General features: G+C 48.8%; 5 protein-coding genes across 5 annotated transcripts; 2 read left to right on the top strand and 3 right to left on the bottom strand.

Annotated features, from left to right (window-relative positions):
- Positions 1-34: 34 nt before the first annotated feature.
- Positions 35-4,482, bottom strand: LTR84_002465 (uncharacterized protein; the record flags this gene model as incomplete). Its single annotated transcript, XM_064846075.1, has 3 exons — positions 35-1,021; positions 1,070-4,057; positions 4,105-4,482. The coding sequence occupies 3 exons, from the start codon at positions 4,480-4,482 to the stop codon at positions 35-37; spliced, it is 4,353 nt and encodes a 1,450-aa protein (XP_064706300.1).
- A 649-nt stretch (positions 4,483-5,131) lies between these two features.
- Positions 5,132-8,785, top strand: LTR84_002464 (uncharacterized protein; the record flags this gene model as incomplete). Its single annotated transcript, XM_064846074.1, has 4 exons — positions 5,132-5,241; positions 5,321-5,587; positions 5,634-6,437; positions 6,493-8,785. 4 exons carry the CDS (start codon positions 5,132-5,134, stop codon positions 8,783-8,785), a joined length of 3,474 nt encoding a protein of 1,157 aa, XP_064706299.1.
- Positions 8,786-9,085: 300 nt separating this feature from the next.
- On the bottom strand, positions 9,086-10,318 carry LTR84_002463 (uncharacterized protein; the record flags this gene model as incomplete). The annotated part of the gene is made up of 4 exons (XM_064846073.1): positions 9,086-9,270; positions 9,331-9,517; positions 9,585-9,705; positions 9,759-10,318. 4 exons carry the CDS (start codon positions 10,316-10,318, stop codon positions 9,086-9,088), a joined length of 1,053 nt encoding a protein of 350 aa, XP_064706298.1.
- A 329-nt stretch (positions 10,319-10,647) lies between these two features.
- LTR84_002462 (uncharacterized protein) lies at positions 10,648-11,328 on the bottom strand (the record flags this gene model as incomplete). Its single annotated transcript, XM_064846072.1, has 2 exons — positions 10,648-10,974; positions 11,068-11,328. 2 exons carry the CDS (start codon positions 11,326-11,328, stop codon positions 10,648-10,650), a joined length of 588 nt encoding a protein of 195 aa, XP_064706297.1.
- A 1,104-nt stretch (positions 11,329-12,432) lies between these two features.
- On the top strand, positions 12,433-15,023 carry LTR84_002461 (uncharacterized protein; the record flags this gene model as incomplete). Its single annotated transcript, XM_064846071.1, has 5 exons — positions 12,433-13,438; positions 13,495-13,687; positions 13,736-13,903; positions 13,954-14,438; positions 14,488-15,023. The coding sequence occupies 5 exons, from the start codon at positions 12,433-12,435 to the stop codon at positions 15,021-15,023; spliced, it is 2,388 nt and encodes a 795-aa protein (XP_064706296.1).
- Positions 15,024-15,388: the final 365 nt, after the last annotated feature.

Raw genomic sequence — 15,388 nt, 5'->3', positions numbered from 1 at the left:
TTTGTCTCCAAGTAGCCGCTAAATACATCATCCTTCACTTGAGGGCAAAGCCGAACAACGTATCCATCTCAACCCATTGACGACCGCATTTTCTCAAGTAAGCATCAACCACAGCCTTGATGCTCTCAAACCTCTCCTTGTTGGTCTCTGCCAGTACCACGATTCGGTCTTTAGCGTCTGTGTACTCCTTTTCTGATCGTGCCTTGTTCTTCGCCTTCTCGGTATCAAAGAGTGTAGCGAAATACAAAAGCTGATTGTACAGCTTCTTTTCCGAATATTCATACGACATCCGTCCTAGGCAGCCCTCGGCTCTTCCATTCGGCCCCAAGCATCTGTGACCATATACTGACATCTGCCGAGTACGGTTGCCACATGACGAGTCATCGCACACGAGCCAGCCTTCGTAATAAGCACAGGTCTGTGCTCGGACCTGGGCGTCAAGCTGCAGAACGATCGAGATGTTGGTGAATGGTTTCTGGCATTCAGAATTTCCGCACACGATACCATCTGGTGTTGTAATGGCCATGGAGTCACAGACACCTTCAAAGGATGATACATGCTTGCAATGCACACAACGTAGGTTCAGTCGAGCAGCATCCTGAAATCGAACATTATCAGGGATCTGAGTCTCGAGAGGGAATATTTCCGCATTTTGTCGTTCGGCTCCAGTATTGGTATTGATCTGGTACTTTCGCACATCCAGACCCAGACATTCGGCCAGTCGAACAGAGTCAGTACCGGGAATAGGAGCACAGAGACGCTCGATTGGCGGGAATATCTGCTTGTATAGATAGTATTCGAAATCGGGGACCAAGTTGGAGTCTGTCTTCGTGACATCTTGTGGCGTGTACGAACGTTTGGGTGCTGGCAGGCTCTTCGTTTGTTCGTCTCCCATGGTAACAATATATGACATGACATCGTTGACTCGGATATGCTTGCCGCGAGATATTTCACGGAGTGCAACTTGCACCTGAGGCATGGAATCACCGTTGGGATACTCTGTGGGATTTTTGCCCAGTTTCTAATGCTGTTAGCTAAATGACTTATTCTGGACTTGGGCTGTACTCACGGTGTAGATCACATATTTTTGGACCGGAATGCTGTTCTCTCTCATTTTGGTGGATAATTCTCGGAGGTATTCATGGATCTTCTCGAGGACGACTTCCGAATCTTCACCAGACAGTATTTCGTTCAACAGCTTTTGCGAAGCTTCCTTGGATAGTGCACAGTATTCTCTGCGCTTCATGTCGAGACCTTTGACTTCAAGCTTTTCAACGTACTTGCCATCGACTTCAGCCATATTGATAGCAGCATACTTCTTTTTGGCGTGAAGTAACAGTCGCCGGAAAACATTATCAATGTCAATCTCCAACAGCCGGTATTTTTCATTAACCGAATTTTTGAACTCTTTTCCCACAGCTAATGCTTGGGCAATACTGTCAGCATTGGTGTTGATCATGACCGAGTCTGTGTCACCATAGATGACCTGTAATTGGTTGCTCTCAGCAAGTTCTTTTGTGCTTCTTAGAATCTCTCTGCCCTTGTAGGTGGTAAGCATAGCAAGAGGTCGAGCGTAGAACCGCGACTGAGTATAACCCAGACATCCATACATCGAATTGGCTGTAAGTTTCAAAGCCATTTGTTTGGTATCCCATAGTGCCATCTGCTCTGCTGTGGCACGCTTATCTTTCATCAACTTCTTCACTTCGCGACGACGCATGACAAGTGTGGAAATGAGCTTTGGGAGGATACCTTGTGCCTGGTCCACAGGCACCTCCGGAACCTTTTCCTCGTTTTCGTTTTCAGAGGTGGCAGATCGGTTGACGGTCGTGAAACAGATGTTATACTCCTGGATGATGCTAGGATATAAACTGTTGAAGTCCATGACTAGAATGAATTTGTCGTAGAGACCCTTTTCAGGTTCAAAGACAAGCCCACCCTTGTACTTGTCCTTTTTCTTCGTATCGGCACCATCGTCTCCATCCTGATTCTCGTCGATGACTTTAGCTCGCCCTTTGCCATATTCTTTGTCAGGGCAGATATACTTGTTGCGATGGAACTCGTGTAGCAAAATGTATTCGTTTCGTTCGGCACGAGTACCACTTAGAGTACGTGCCCATGAATTACCCGCCAGTTCAGTGAGCACCTTGGTGAGTGGTAGAATCTGCAGCTTGAGTGCGAGAGCAGCGATGAAGTAGGTGTCAGCGTGACAGTGGTTCACATAATTCATCAAGCCATCGCGGGTCGTAGCCCATGTCTTCAGGGCAACCTCGTTATCGAGGTCTCGTCTTGGGTTGTCGGGACCAAGGTACAGTTCACACATTTCTGTCAAGCTCCATTGCTGACATTTTGTCATGAGTGACTTTCCCATGTCGTTGGCAAGATCGCACATTAAGCGTCCTGCCAGAAGCTGGCGTTCGGCGAAGAAGGAGGAACCACCCTTGCCAAATGTTTTTGGCCATTCACCACGCTTCATCCTTCCTATTCGATGCCAGCCAGGCGTCTTCTTCTCTTTAAGACGACTAAGAAGAATGCTATAGTCGACTTCTTGAAGTTGATGGCCCATCAGACAATCTGGATCGACCTTTTCGAAGAGGGCAAGAAATCTGCTGAGCAAGAATTGTTCACCTTTTTCCAGGAAAAAGGTTCCTTTCTGTTTTTTAGTCTCAGCCTCAAATCCCAAGGGGTAAGAAGTCCCAGAGGGTCGCATCACAGTAAAAGTTCTTGAAGGCATCTTTTCTGGCGAGGTTGTATCTGTGAGGGAGACATTCTCGTATACTCGTGCACTCGCAACCAAAATCTCCTGCTTATTCTCTTTGACATTGAGTTGCGTCCGGAACGATAGAGACATCAGCGTGAGTCGAGGAGTTTCGAGTGTGTCAGAACTGTTGAGGACTGTAATATTTGAGGGCTTTGCTACCGCACATTCAAGCTTGCACCATGAGGCATTGTTGACTGCCGCAAAATCGGCATCTTCGATGTTCAACCAGCAAGGTCCCATGATGTTTTTCCATAGGACGAATTGTTCGAATAATGCTGTGTTGGTGCCAAAAACTCGGGAAAAGGTTTCGCCTTGGAGATCCATGGGTAATGTGGTTTTGTCATAGGGATACAAAAGCTTCAGGTATTCTGATTCTTTCGGAACATCTGGTAACTCGAAAGCGTATCTTCTGGTACACGGCTTTACTTTTCTTGTGTTGATCTTCATCTTGGACATAAGCGTGTCAACTTCTTCGAAGACGTCTTCCATTCCAACGTCTTCGGATGTCTGGCGTCCATTGGAGTATTTGTGTTTTCGAGGCAAGAAAAATAGCTTCCGAAGGATATTGTCAATCTTGACAAAAGCACTGACATACTGGCCTGTCGATTTGTGCTTTACTTTTCCAAACAGACAAAGACTGCCATTGATTTCAGTGTAGTCGAGCCAGAACATTCGTAGGCTTCCATCTTCTTCCACGGCATCTTGAGGTTTCATCTTGCCAAAGACGTATGATTCCGATACTGGACTGCTCTGGATGTTAAGCTTATTTGTGATGTTGTTCCAGGCTGTAGCATCAACTTCGGAAACCGCAGGCAGTGGTGGAGAAGAGTTCACAGGTGTGGGTAGGCTGGCCATCTTGATTCTGGGCGGCGGTTTGCTGGCCTTCATGTTCACACTCATAGATGCTGAGCCTTCATGTGCGACAGCCTGAGCCACAGCCATCATGTCTTCATCGTCGTCTTCTTCCTCCTTGATCAAAGTCTTTGCTTTCCGCTCAATTGCTTTCACAACGGGAGACGATGGCAGAGGGTCACTCATGATGTTGTCGTCCTCACCAACTGCTGGCAGACCATCATCCTCATCGAATGCTGCTTGAGAGGGGGGCGTATCGACCAGGTCTGGTTGGAATTTCTGACGAGGTTGTTCTCGAGTTGGAGGCGGGGAGAGGATTCGGACTTTGCGGCGGGAGTCCGACTTGATGGATTTTCTGGCGAAAGTACGAGCTGGAAGGACATTTGCGTCTACCTCGCCTAGCAAATCGGCCATGAAAGCCTCATCTTCGGCTGTAGTTTGGATCTGAGAGCGTTAGTGGTTGTTCGTCCAAATGGAGAGGGCAGACGCACCTTTGGCTTTGGTGCAGCCACGGGGCCGTTGTTGAAGTAGTTTAGAATCTTGTGGTTGGACTTGTCTTCTTTTTCACGATCCTCCTCACGCTTGCGTTTTGCAGCCTTTGAACGAGGTGCGAGGTCCTCGGCTTCGTCGCTGCTGTAGTTGACTCGTTCGTTTTGCCACTCCTCGCGTCCATCGTCGGCATAACCTTCCCCATTATCGTCGACAACGAAGTCATCTTTATCAAGACGACTCCGCACGACCTTTTTGTAGCCATCCTCGTCAACTTCATCGTAGATGGCACCTAGATCTTCCACCTGGTAGGTCTCCAGACGAGTCTTACCAGATGCACGTTGGGCCCGAAGTTGGGCAAGTGCCGACCGATGCGACATTCTGGCGGTCGAGATCCTCAATGCTGGATCGAGAGGAAGGTTACTGCAGTAAGGATAAGTGGTAATGAGAAGAAGTGGTGGAGAGGATTGCAGCAACTAAATGAAAGCAAGTCGCGGTACGCGGGACAACGCGTCGTTGGGTAAAACGCGCTAAAGTTAATTAATGCCTCCACCCGACACGTCCTCAAGTTCACCCAACCCCCACTATTTAATGGCCGTGTACCTAGTACCTACTCGTAATCATACCTACCTACCTCGGTAACCCATGTCCAGGTCCTGCGTAAAGGCACTTGGTCGTGGACAAGAAGTTGTCGCTCCTTATTTCCAATCATTATCGGACGAAGGTCTGATTCTTGGCGCCGCTGTTAACCATCTCAGGTATCCGTACCTAGGTAGGTACTCGCTACTCGGTGTTCGCTACAAGATCATAAGGCATGGGGAGTAACACAATACTTCGCTTCCCATTGGTCTTCGCTTCGTATTCTCGCTCGCTGCCTAATCTTCAGCCTCACCTTCGAAAAACAATCGTTTCGTTGGAGTCTACTGTTCTCATAGCATTTGGATATTCAAGAATAGATACCTTACTCACAATTCTCATTCCTCGTCGGAGTTAGCGCAGATGGCTTCGAAGTGATAAAAGGCGATAAAGATGAGCTTTGGCTTTGGAGTCGGCGACTTCATCGTCGTCTGTGATCTCGTGAAGAAAGTTCGTGGTCGATTTGTCAGAGCCCCAGCACAAGCTGCAGCTCTTCACGACGAGTATGCTTCGTCTTGCCGCGAAAACATTCGGGCTTGCTCACATCCACTAGTATTGTTAATCTGTCAAACGTCGTCCAAGCGATCGGCACAGCTCATACAAAACTTCGCTGAATGAGGAGCAGAGATCACGCTTAGATAGCATATCTCAGGGCTGCCAGAAAACTCTCCAGCAATTGGACGACAGATTGAAGGACTATCAGAAGGCTGACAACATCAAAGGAATCAGTGGCCAAGCGAGGAGAGCCCTTAGGCGATTTGATCTCGACACCGGTGAGGCTCATCAGCTTCGAAGTCTAATTCTTGCACATCTTGGCTTTTTCAATGCATTTCTGGCGGAACTGAATAGGTATTGGTTATTTGTATTGGGTTTCCAATATATTGACGATATGCAGGGAGGTCGTCGCTCAATTCAACTCACGTCATGAAAATCAGCTTTTGCTTGAAGAACAGGCCAAGATCTTGGACTGGCTCACTCCGACAGACTACGCCGCACAGCAAAACGATATCTTCTCTGTTCATCAAAATGGGACCGGGCAATGGCTCCTGGAGTCTGCAGAATTTCAACATGTCGTGTCAGGGGGCGGGAAAACATTATTCTTGCGCGGGATGCCAGGAGCTGGGAAGACTCTCTTGATGAGCAATGTAATCCACCACTTGCAAGCAAAGTTCATGACCGAAGAGAACATTGGTATTGCGTACCTTTACTGTAATTTTCGACGAAATGAAGAGCAAACAGCCCTCCATGTCTGCACAAATCTACTTAAACAACTCGTGAGGGTCAGAGGCGCAATTCCGGAATCCGTCAAGGACATGCATAGTCGCCACGGCAAAGTTCAAACGCGACCCACGCTCGAAGAGATAGTGACAACGCTGTGCGCTGTCATCCGAGAACTTACGAAATGCATATTCATCATCGATGCTTTGGACGAGCTTGATTTCAAGAATGCCAGGCAGTTACTGCCAAAAATGTTCGAGATCCAAGCAGATACAGCAATGAAATTGATAGCTAGCTCGCGCGAGTATCCGGAAATATGTAAAAGCTTCGCCGCTTGTGACTCGTTACAAATTCGGGCTACTGAGGACGACATAACGAACTTCCTCGAAGGTCACATGTATCAACTCCCAAACTATGTCTCCAAAAGGCCAGACTTGCAAGATGCAGTCAAGAGTGGGATTATAGAAGCTGCAGACGGCATGCAAGTACTCTTTGATCTCCTGTTCCAACAGCATACTGAACATACATTGTATCAGGTTTCTCCTTGTGGCACTTCATATAAATTCGCTCATCGGCAAGCCTTCACCAAAGGCGTTGAAACGAACTCTGGAGCAACTACCCAAGGGTCTGAGTTCGCTAGACATTACATATGACAAGGCCATGGGAAGAATCAGCAGCCAGCTGCCAGAGCAGTACGAGCTAGCAAAGCAGGCTCTCTCGTGGATTACCTATGCAAAGAGGCGGCTATCGGCCCTGCAATTAAGACATGCTCTTGCTGTGGAGCCTGGTGAAACCTCCCTTGATGAGGATAACCTTCCAGACGTGGACGATATCGTCTCAGCCTGTGCAGGGCTAGTGGTCATGGACGAAGAGAGCGGGATCGTTCGCCTAGTACACTATACGACTCAAGATTATTTCAAGAGAACGAAGCAAAGATGGTTTCCGTATGCCGAAGACAACATCGCGCAGGCATGCAACACCTACCTCTCATTCGATGACTTCAAATCTGGGCCTTGCCAGCAACCAAACAAGATGTTGCATGACTTATTGCCTGAAGACAAGGACACGCTGGAGGACGACTATGAGGACAGGCTGACACGAAGTCCTCTTTTTGAATACGCAGCACTCCACTGGGCAACACATCTCAACGCTGTATCGTCTAGTTTCCAATCACTCGTCCCAGCTTTCATCGCCAACGCTGGTCAGATGTCGGCTATCGCCCAAGTCAGACTATCGCATGATCCGCGCTTAAGTTACCGCTCTAGTACTTATACTATACGCAATATTATAGACCGCCAAGCAAAAGACAACATTGTCCACGTTGAGGATTCTCGCTCTCGAACATATAATGATGTTTTCAAACAGACTATATGCGCTAACCAAATGGATGTCCTCCATTTTGCTGCCTGGTCAGGTGCGAGACATGTTGTGAAGGCGCTCCTCGATAGTCGGCATCGGGTTGATGTCACAGACTGGTGGGGTCAAACGCCCCTATCTTGGGCGTCGCAAATGGGCCACGATGACATCGTGAAGCTTCTCCTAGAACATGGTACAAACATTCATGCTGCAGACAAACAACTCCGAACAGCGTTAATTCACGCAATCCTCCGTGGGAATCAGTCAACAGTAATGCTTTTACTCGACAATGGGGCGCGAGTTGCTACAATCGATCATCACAAACTATCTCCTCTGTCATACGCAGTTCGAATGGGCACGGCAACCTTCGTGAGCCTTTTGCTAGCACACGGCGCCAATCCAAATGGACCAGACTTGAAAGTGAAGGTACCGATTGCAAGCCGCCATCCTTTGAGCGCCTCTAGGCACCACATCACCCCACTATCGATTGCAGCCGAGTGGGGAGATGATGAAATCGTCGCCTTGTTACTAGCACGACCTGAAATTCTTGTAAATCTTACGGGTGAAACGGGCCGTACCGCTTTATCCCATGCTGCAGGTGCAGGTCACCCAAGCACATGTACACTGTTATTGAGTCGGGCAGACGTTCAGGTAGATCACGCGGATCCTTGGGGCAGAACGCCACTATCATACGCAGCACAGCATGGCAATGCCGAAGTCGTAAACTTGCTTCTACAGTCGTGTCGAGGGTCTATCAATTCAAGAGACTCTTATGGCCGAACGCCACTTTCATATGCAGCAAAGGTGAGCACGAATGGATTCGTTTTCCATGGCCACGACAGCCTATCTCGGAGTTCGGCTGTAATGGCCCTTTTAGCCGACGATCGGGTTGATCCTAACACCAGAGATATCCAAGGGCGCACACCGCTGTCACATGCTTCGTCAGGCGCTAGGAAGCCCATCAGTTGCGACATAGTGAAGCAATTTCTGGCTGATGAACGAATTGACCCAGACTCACGGGACGACACAGGTCGAACTCCACTTTCGTGGGCAGCGGATGCACGTTCAGGCCTCCTCTTTGCTGCTGATGATGGCGACGATGATGTTGATGGCGATGATTACAGTGGAGCAGAAGTGGTGGAGCTATTACTGGCCGACGAGCGAGTTGACCCGAACTCCCAAGACTCAGAGGGCAGAACCCCCTTGACATGGGCTCTAATGAGGTCCAAAAATGATATCTCCATACCGATCGTGCAGGCACTGCTCGGTCACGAACGAATAGACCCAATGCGCCAAGACAAAAAAGGGATGACACCATTGGATCATGCTGCTGCTCTATGCATGAAAGCAGCTATTACTGCTTTGCGACCGCATTATCCGCAGGACTATGTGGTGGTGAATCCAATCTCCGAAGTGTCTAGCAAACGGGATGATGAACTTGAGCATAGGTTTGCTATCACCGACGTTAGTTAAAATGAAACGTTGTTCCCCTTTAACTGATCTGGAATGACCCTCATTTTCCAGGGAATTCAGTATCCATATGAAGAATGTCGGGACTCCTTTGAGTATTGTCAGAGTGCTTTGGGTGGCAGATTGGCTACTTAGCCTCCATTGGTTGACTAGGACAGATGCTAGGCGGGAGCAGAAATTCTCTATCTCTATCCTTATGAGGTTCACAAAGCGATAACCACCTCGTCCAAGCATAATAGTTTGGACAACATACCACCAATCCATCTCAAGGATCTCTTTGACATTTCTAGGTGTGTACGTCCTTCATGCAGGGATTTTGAGAACCACTCGGCCACCAATCTCGAACCTGGCAAGTTTTTCCATGACATTATTGATTTCGTCGAAATCGAAGACAGATATTTGAGGCACCACGTCGCCTTTGACTGCCATCTCGAGCAGGTCGTCCAACTCTGAAGCTGTCCCTACTGAAGACCCAACAACATGCAGACCTGAGAAAAAGAGATTAGCTTTGTTGAAATTGACAGGTTAGTGCAAGGAGTCAGTCATACCACGGACTATCATCATAAATGGTGAGATGGGCAGATCGAAGTCGAGCCTTGGAATACCGACGCAGACCAATGTCCCGAGGTTGCGAACGAGTTTCAGACCTTGTGCATAAGCAGCTTCTGAGCCGGCTGACACAATGCAGGCATGGACGCCGAAGCCATTCGTCAGTTTTCTAACTTCTGCATCAATCTGCTCCCTGTCAGTAAGCAGCATGCATCGATTGGCGCAAAAGGGGCAGGCTGTGGGGACTACTCACATCATCAGTTTTGAAGTCGAGAAAAACTGCGGCGCCTAGATCCATGCACATCTTCCGCTTTGCGTCCCCTGTATCGATGGCGATTACCTTGTACCCTCGTTTCGCGGCAACTTGCAGGCCACTATCATCGTCAGTCTTTATAGGTCAAGAAACAGCAGCGCATGATTTCCTTACAGGTGACCCAGCCCACCGCCAGCTCCTGGCAAGAGCAGCCATTCTCCCGCCTGCAACCTCGTCTTCAACACGGCCGAGTACATGGTGAGCCCAGCACATAAGAGAGGCGCAGCGATTTCGGATTTAAGCCCTTCAGGTATCTTCGTAGTTCCCCTTGCAGGCACCACAATGTACTGCTGAAATGTCCCTCTCCGATCACGTCCAGAATTGTGCTGATTCGGGCACGCGGTTGGATTCACATGACAGATCTCGCACTCTCCACATGTACTATGTTGCCATTTTACCCCGACTCGCTTGTTGAGCCATTCTTCTGGTACATCTGGGCCGAGCTGGATGACATGTCCAATACCCTCATGGCCCGCAATATCTGTCTCCATCGGCGTTTCGCCATAGATGCTGTGAACATCAGAATGGCAAAACCCAGTATAATCCAGCTTCACCAGAAGCTCACCGTCGCCAGGGACGGGCACATCAATGTCATTTCTGATTTGAAGTCGTGCTCCGTGCGCAGGCTTGTCAAGCCATGCGGCGATTTGGGTTTTCCTCTCGAGTGCCGCCATTTCTGTAATTCCTAGTAGCAGTATCTGGTGAGTCCGCTCTTCAGATGAGCCTTAAGAACATAGTCTCACTATATTACATTTACGTGACCTTTAAGGTAGAGAACACCCTTTGACGAATTAGTGCCACCCAGCGAATCTGTCCCACTGGCAGCCTTGCCAAGCCATCCTTCTCCTACGACGATAAGCCGACCTAGCCGACATCTCCCCGCACGACCTCTGGCTCATGTTTTTATCTCCGCAATGCTAAGACTTGTACCACCTGTAGGTAAATCTCGCGATATTCAGAGACTTCTCGAGATTGCACTGCCCTCAAAAGTTTCATAGTCAGGCTACAAGACGGTGACTACCTCCTCGGGAGCCATATCTGCAAAGTTGGTAAGTCGATAGGCATCAATGCAAATCCGTTCCTCGATGCATGACATGACCCCAACGGCCACAATTCCGTTCATCCAATTGTAAGGACCTTCTCCGGCTTCAATACTCAGATGCGAAAAGAACTCGACATCGTCTTGGGTGACAGTTGGTGGAGGCGGGCTGTTCATATCTGACTTGGAATACTTGGTGCCAGGTCCAGGTCGATATACCCCAAGCGCTCGAATATAAAGGTAGTACCCGTCACTGGTCTTGACGGTATATCGTGCGTCAAGTTTGAAGAACTGGTTTCATCGACATTAATATTATGATAAAAAGAACAACGAGCACGCTGTGAGCCAGCTTCAGGCCAAGGGCATCTATCGCGATGAACTCACATGCGTTCCTTTCACCCCAGTCGCCCAGTCGGCTCCTCCAAGGGGAAGAATACTGCCTTCGAACCCCTTCCCTCGCAATATACCCCCGCGAATATTCATTATCGTACGGGTAATTCCTGCTCCGAAAGGCGCTCCGAGTTCATGATCAATGCCTTCCATGTCCGCCTCCAAACGATACATCCAAACGAGTTGAGGCTGCCTCATAGGCGGCGTTGCTTGGAAGAACTCATTTCCTGGCGAGGTCTGAGCAGCCTGCGGCATGTTGTAGATTTATTCGATTTTGCCTGGTCGATGGCTGAAGCTTAGGCACACGCAATAGTAAAATAGAGAGAAGGTTCGAAGTATCCCATCTCCTCTCATTCTCGCTTGAATATAAAAGTCGATAAAGTGCGGCTTTGAGCGCTTCCCGATCGATCTGCCGAAAAGTGTAGACGGTGTACGTTCTGAAGGTTCACGAATGACAAGAGGCCGTTATGCTAAATAATGTGATACAAGCTCAACATGACGGCTCAGACTTGTTTGCAGGCCTGTTTGGTCAATACAAATAATGTTCCGGCTTATTATGCCTACCGATTTACACGCCAAGGACGGCTCCTCAGTTGCCTCTTGTGGCTCTTCTGTCCATTCAGTCTACAATCCAGGAGCAGAGATGCAGGTGCAACCAATATCTCTGTGAATCTATTGGGCGGAAAAGCACATCTCATGCCGGTTCTTCAAAGCCTTCCGAACACTGAACTCGTGGTCTAAGAAATTGAACTAAGCGAAGAACTATTCACTTAGAGTGTGCTCAATCCAGAGTTGATGTTCTACTTTGAATCCGGCCAGAACAAAGATGCCGCTATTTCTTCCATCTCTTGGCGATATCCCAATAGGTATATAAATGACTTCTCATCACTTGCAAGGGATCGCTGGAACCAAACTCCATATAAGGCTGAAACACGTGACGCAGCCTTGCTCCGGGGACAGGTCGGCTGGCTTGAACTTCTTGGCTGGGCACGCCCCGGGCCAGCCAGTTGCGGCGTTAACATTGTTCAACCAAGTGAGGTCGCAGGCTTTCGATCTCCATGTAGGTATGAGCGCGCTCATGAAGGAGAGAATCTTCGAGGACTTCTGTGACATTGTGTCATGTGGCACGTCTGTGTACCCCATTTGAAACATAGATAATCGACCGGGAGGTGAGCACCGCCTCGTCAAGAATCAAAGGTTAAGTTGTCAGAGCTCCAAGGTGTCTGCTTCGTTCTTTTCATATAAAGCATTTCCGATATTGCCGTACAGCTACATGCTTGCATGCAGCAACTCGGGTCAGGAGATTGGAGATCGAGGCTTCCTACACGTGATCTATCATAGTCGAGCGTTTTGTTGGTTATGGCGGGGAACCAGGCACGCAGAGCCTCCCAAACCGATTCACAAGATCAGACAACTCCACCTCCATCCTACAAGCGGAGGAGAATCGCTCTCGCATGCACATCGTGCAGGAACCGGAAATCTCGCTGCAATGGAGCTAAGCCCTCTTGCAGTCTTTGCGTGGAGCTGGGCTTTGATTGCATTTACCAACAACCAGCCGCAGGGAGCTCTTCTAACATCGTGAAGGGCTCACAAGCGGATACAGGCTATGACGAAAGGCTACGTGCTATTGAGGACACTTTACGACTCCTAGTGCACCAAAAAGAGCCTGAACCCGACCATCACGAGCACTTATCAGTACGAAGAAACACTCTCGACCAGGGAGCAGTGTTGCAACAACAAAGCTTGAACTCTGATGAAGATGTCGCCATCCTGGATGAAGATGATTCTCAACAGCAGACTACAGGCGAAGATTCAGTCGATGGCATGGCAGCAATCACGGATCCAGAAGACAGAGAATCTAGATTCTTTGGTCCATCCTCAAACATAACCTTCCTCCGCCACATATCTGATGCGACCTCTGCGACTTTGAAATCCATAGGCCACTCTCGGCAGTCAGACAGCGGGCTCAATCCACAGATCGTCTCAAGAGCTGCCTCTCCAGTGACAACATTGTCCGAGACGAGCCCCGCGTTTCGCAGCCAGTTCGTCAATATCCGATCATTACCTTCTGAGTCACGTGCCCTTCATCTAATCCGACTCTTTTTCTCTGACACGGGCATGCTGTTCCCGTACATACACGAACAGGATATCTTGCGAACATATTCTGCGGCAAGGAGGAACAAGTTCACGGCTGTGAGCAGGTCTTGGCTGTGCTTGGTCAATGTGATATTCGCCTTTGCAACCTACATCAGTGCACGGCCTGAGCAACCTGCGGAAAAGAATGCGGCTGAGTCGGAAGTGTTCATAGAGCGGGCACAAGCTTTATCAGCGGACATAGATCTCAAGTCTGCAAACTTGGAAAGTGGTGAGTTCCAGCGGGCTTCACAAGCTACTCTGTGGATCCAGATTAACAAGTGACAGTACAATGCTTTCTTCTGATGGCACAGTTTCGTCAAGGAACTCAACGTTCCGATCAAGCTTGGAGTCTTCATGGCCTAGCTGTTCGAGCGGCCATACAGCTCGGCCTCCACTCGAAGTCGGCGACTGTGGGCTTAACGACTCTAGACGCAGAGATCCGAAAGCGAACATGGTTTGCATGTATGGTGCTGGACAGGTAAGAAGATGGGCATAGTGACGGTGAACCTATTCTTATATTTAGCAGGACCCTCAGCATGACGTTTGGACGCCCTTCCACTATTCCGAATCACTACATGACGCTAGATCTGCCAGTCAACCAAAATCTGGAAAAGCTAAGCATGAAAGGGGCCTCAACAGGATCAATCAGCACTTTGGATCCACCAGACACCGTTTGCCTCTTCAGCGCGACCATGTAAGAACGGGTTCCTGGTGATTATGTGAAGAGCACTAACTCTTGCTCAGACAACTATACTACATACTTGAAGAAATTATGTGTCAGCTGTACGGATCCAATATCGATGTAGATCCACAATTGACGATTCCAGTCATGTTGGAGAGAACGCTTACACTGGAGCAAAAACTAGCAGAGTGGAAACTCAAACTTCCAACCCAGCTCCGAAGACGGCCATGGGATACACTTGATCCAGATGCAATCTCAATATCGTCATGGGACCCGGTATTTGATCGGTTGAGTGTTATCATCATTTTGAGGTACCTCAATGTCCGTATCCTCCTGCACAGGCCCGTCTTGAGTGCATTTCTGCTTCGCAGAGCACGACTACGAAGTGCTACCTCGGCGGCCGAGGATGAGGATCACTTTTTCCAAGATATCGGGGAAAGGAGTGTAAGAGCTTGTGAGCAATCTGCTATCGAGATTGTTGATATCGTGCATCGAACCAGCCGGCCGCCAGCTCTCTTGGGTGCTTGGTGGTTTTCTGCATACTACAGTAAGAACCTTCACAAAGCGTCAAAAATGTTTGCTAATCATTGATTCAGCCTTCAATGCTGCACTCGTCATATTTAGTTGCATTCTGATGGAGATTACAACTGCTGCCAGGTGGACGCCATCAGGACCAACAATCACGATGGCAGAGTCACTCGACACCGCAAAGATCACGGATATGATCACGAGACTGCGGCGTGCAGCAGAAACACTGCAGAGATTTGGTGAAGGGACGAAATCGGCCAAGAGGATCCGAAAGACGTTATTGAAACTGGTCCAGATTTGCATGACCCTGGTTCAGTGCAACCCTGATAATGGTCCCGCCATTCTGACTGCCCTTGCTTCGACCTTTGACGCAGATCTGGCCAGGTCACAGGCCCAACAGCATGAGATGCTCGTACAGAGTATGGGGCAGGAGATGGAGTCTGGAGTGATGATGACCAACAGTATGCTTCCAATGCTGCCTCCTCCGGATCCGTTCACAACGTACGACATCAACATGCATCAGTATTGGACGGATGCCAATTTGGATCTCTTCAACGACCTCGTTGGCGTTGAAAGTGGTCTCACCTCCTTAATGGCAGGATAGCGTTGCAAGATATCAATATACTATTCGTAGTAAGCGGTATCTAAGCAGAACAAGGCTGATCTGAGGCCAGATCCGTCTCTCCATGGGAGCTGTACAACCCTGTAGTTTGCCACACCAGAACTCGGTCTGTCATAACAGAATCTAAAGTTTGGGCTGTTGCCTGAGGTATCTGGCAAAAAAGTGGCTGTCATTTCGATCTTGCGGAGTCCGTGCTTCTCACACAGTAGAAATACCGCCTTTCCGTCTCTTTTTGATAATCACATAATCCTATGACGTTTGAATTCCTCTTTGCATCTAGCGAGTCCGCCAGTCAGTTTCCTTTGACCCAATGACGCAGTATGTCTGTAGACCACTGATTGGTACGA

The sequence above is a fragment of the Exophiala bonariae genome (genome assembly GCF_035927105.1).
Source record: "Exophiala bonariae strain CCFEE 5792 chromosome Unknown scaffold_13, whole genome shotgun sequence".
NCBI classification, from domain to species: Eukaryota; Fungi; Ascomycota; class Eurotiomycetes; order Chaetothyriales; family Herpotrichiellaceae; genus Exophiala; species Exophiala bonariae.
Note: the sequence above shows the minus strand (reverse complement) of the source record. Positions and strands in the feature narration are given on the sequence as shown.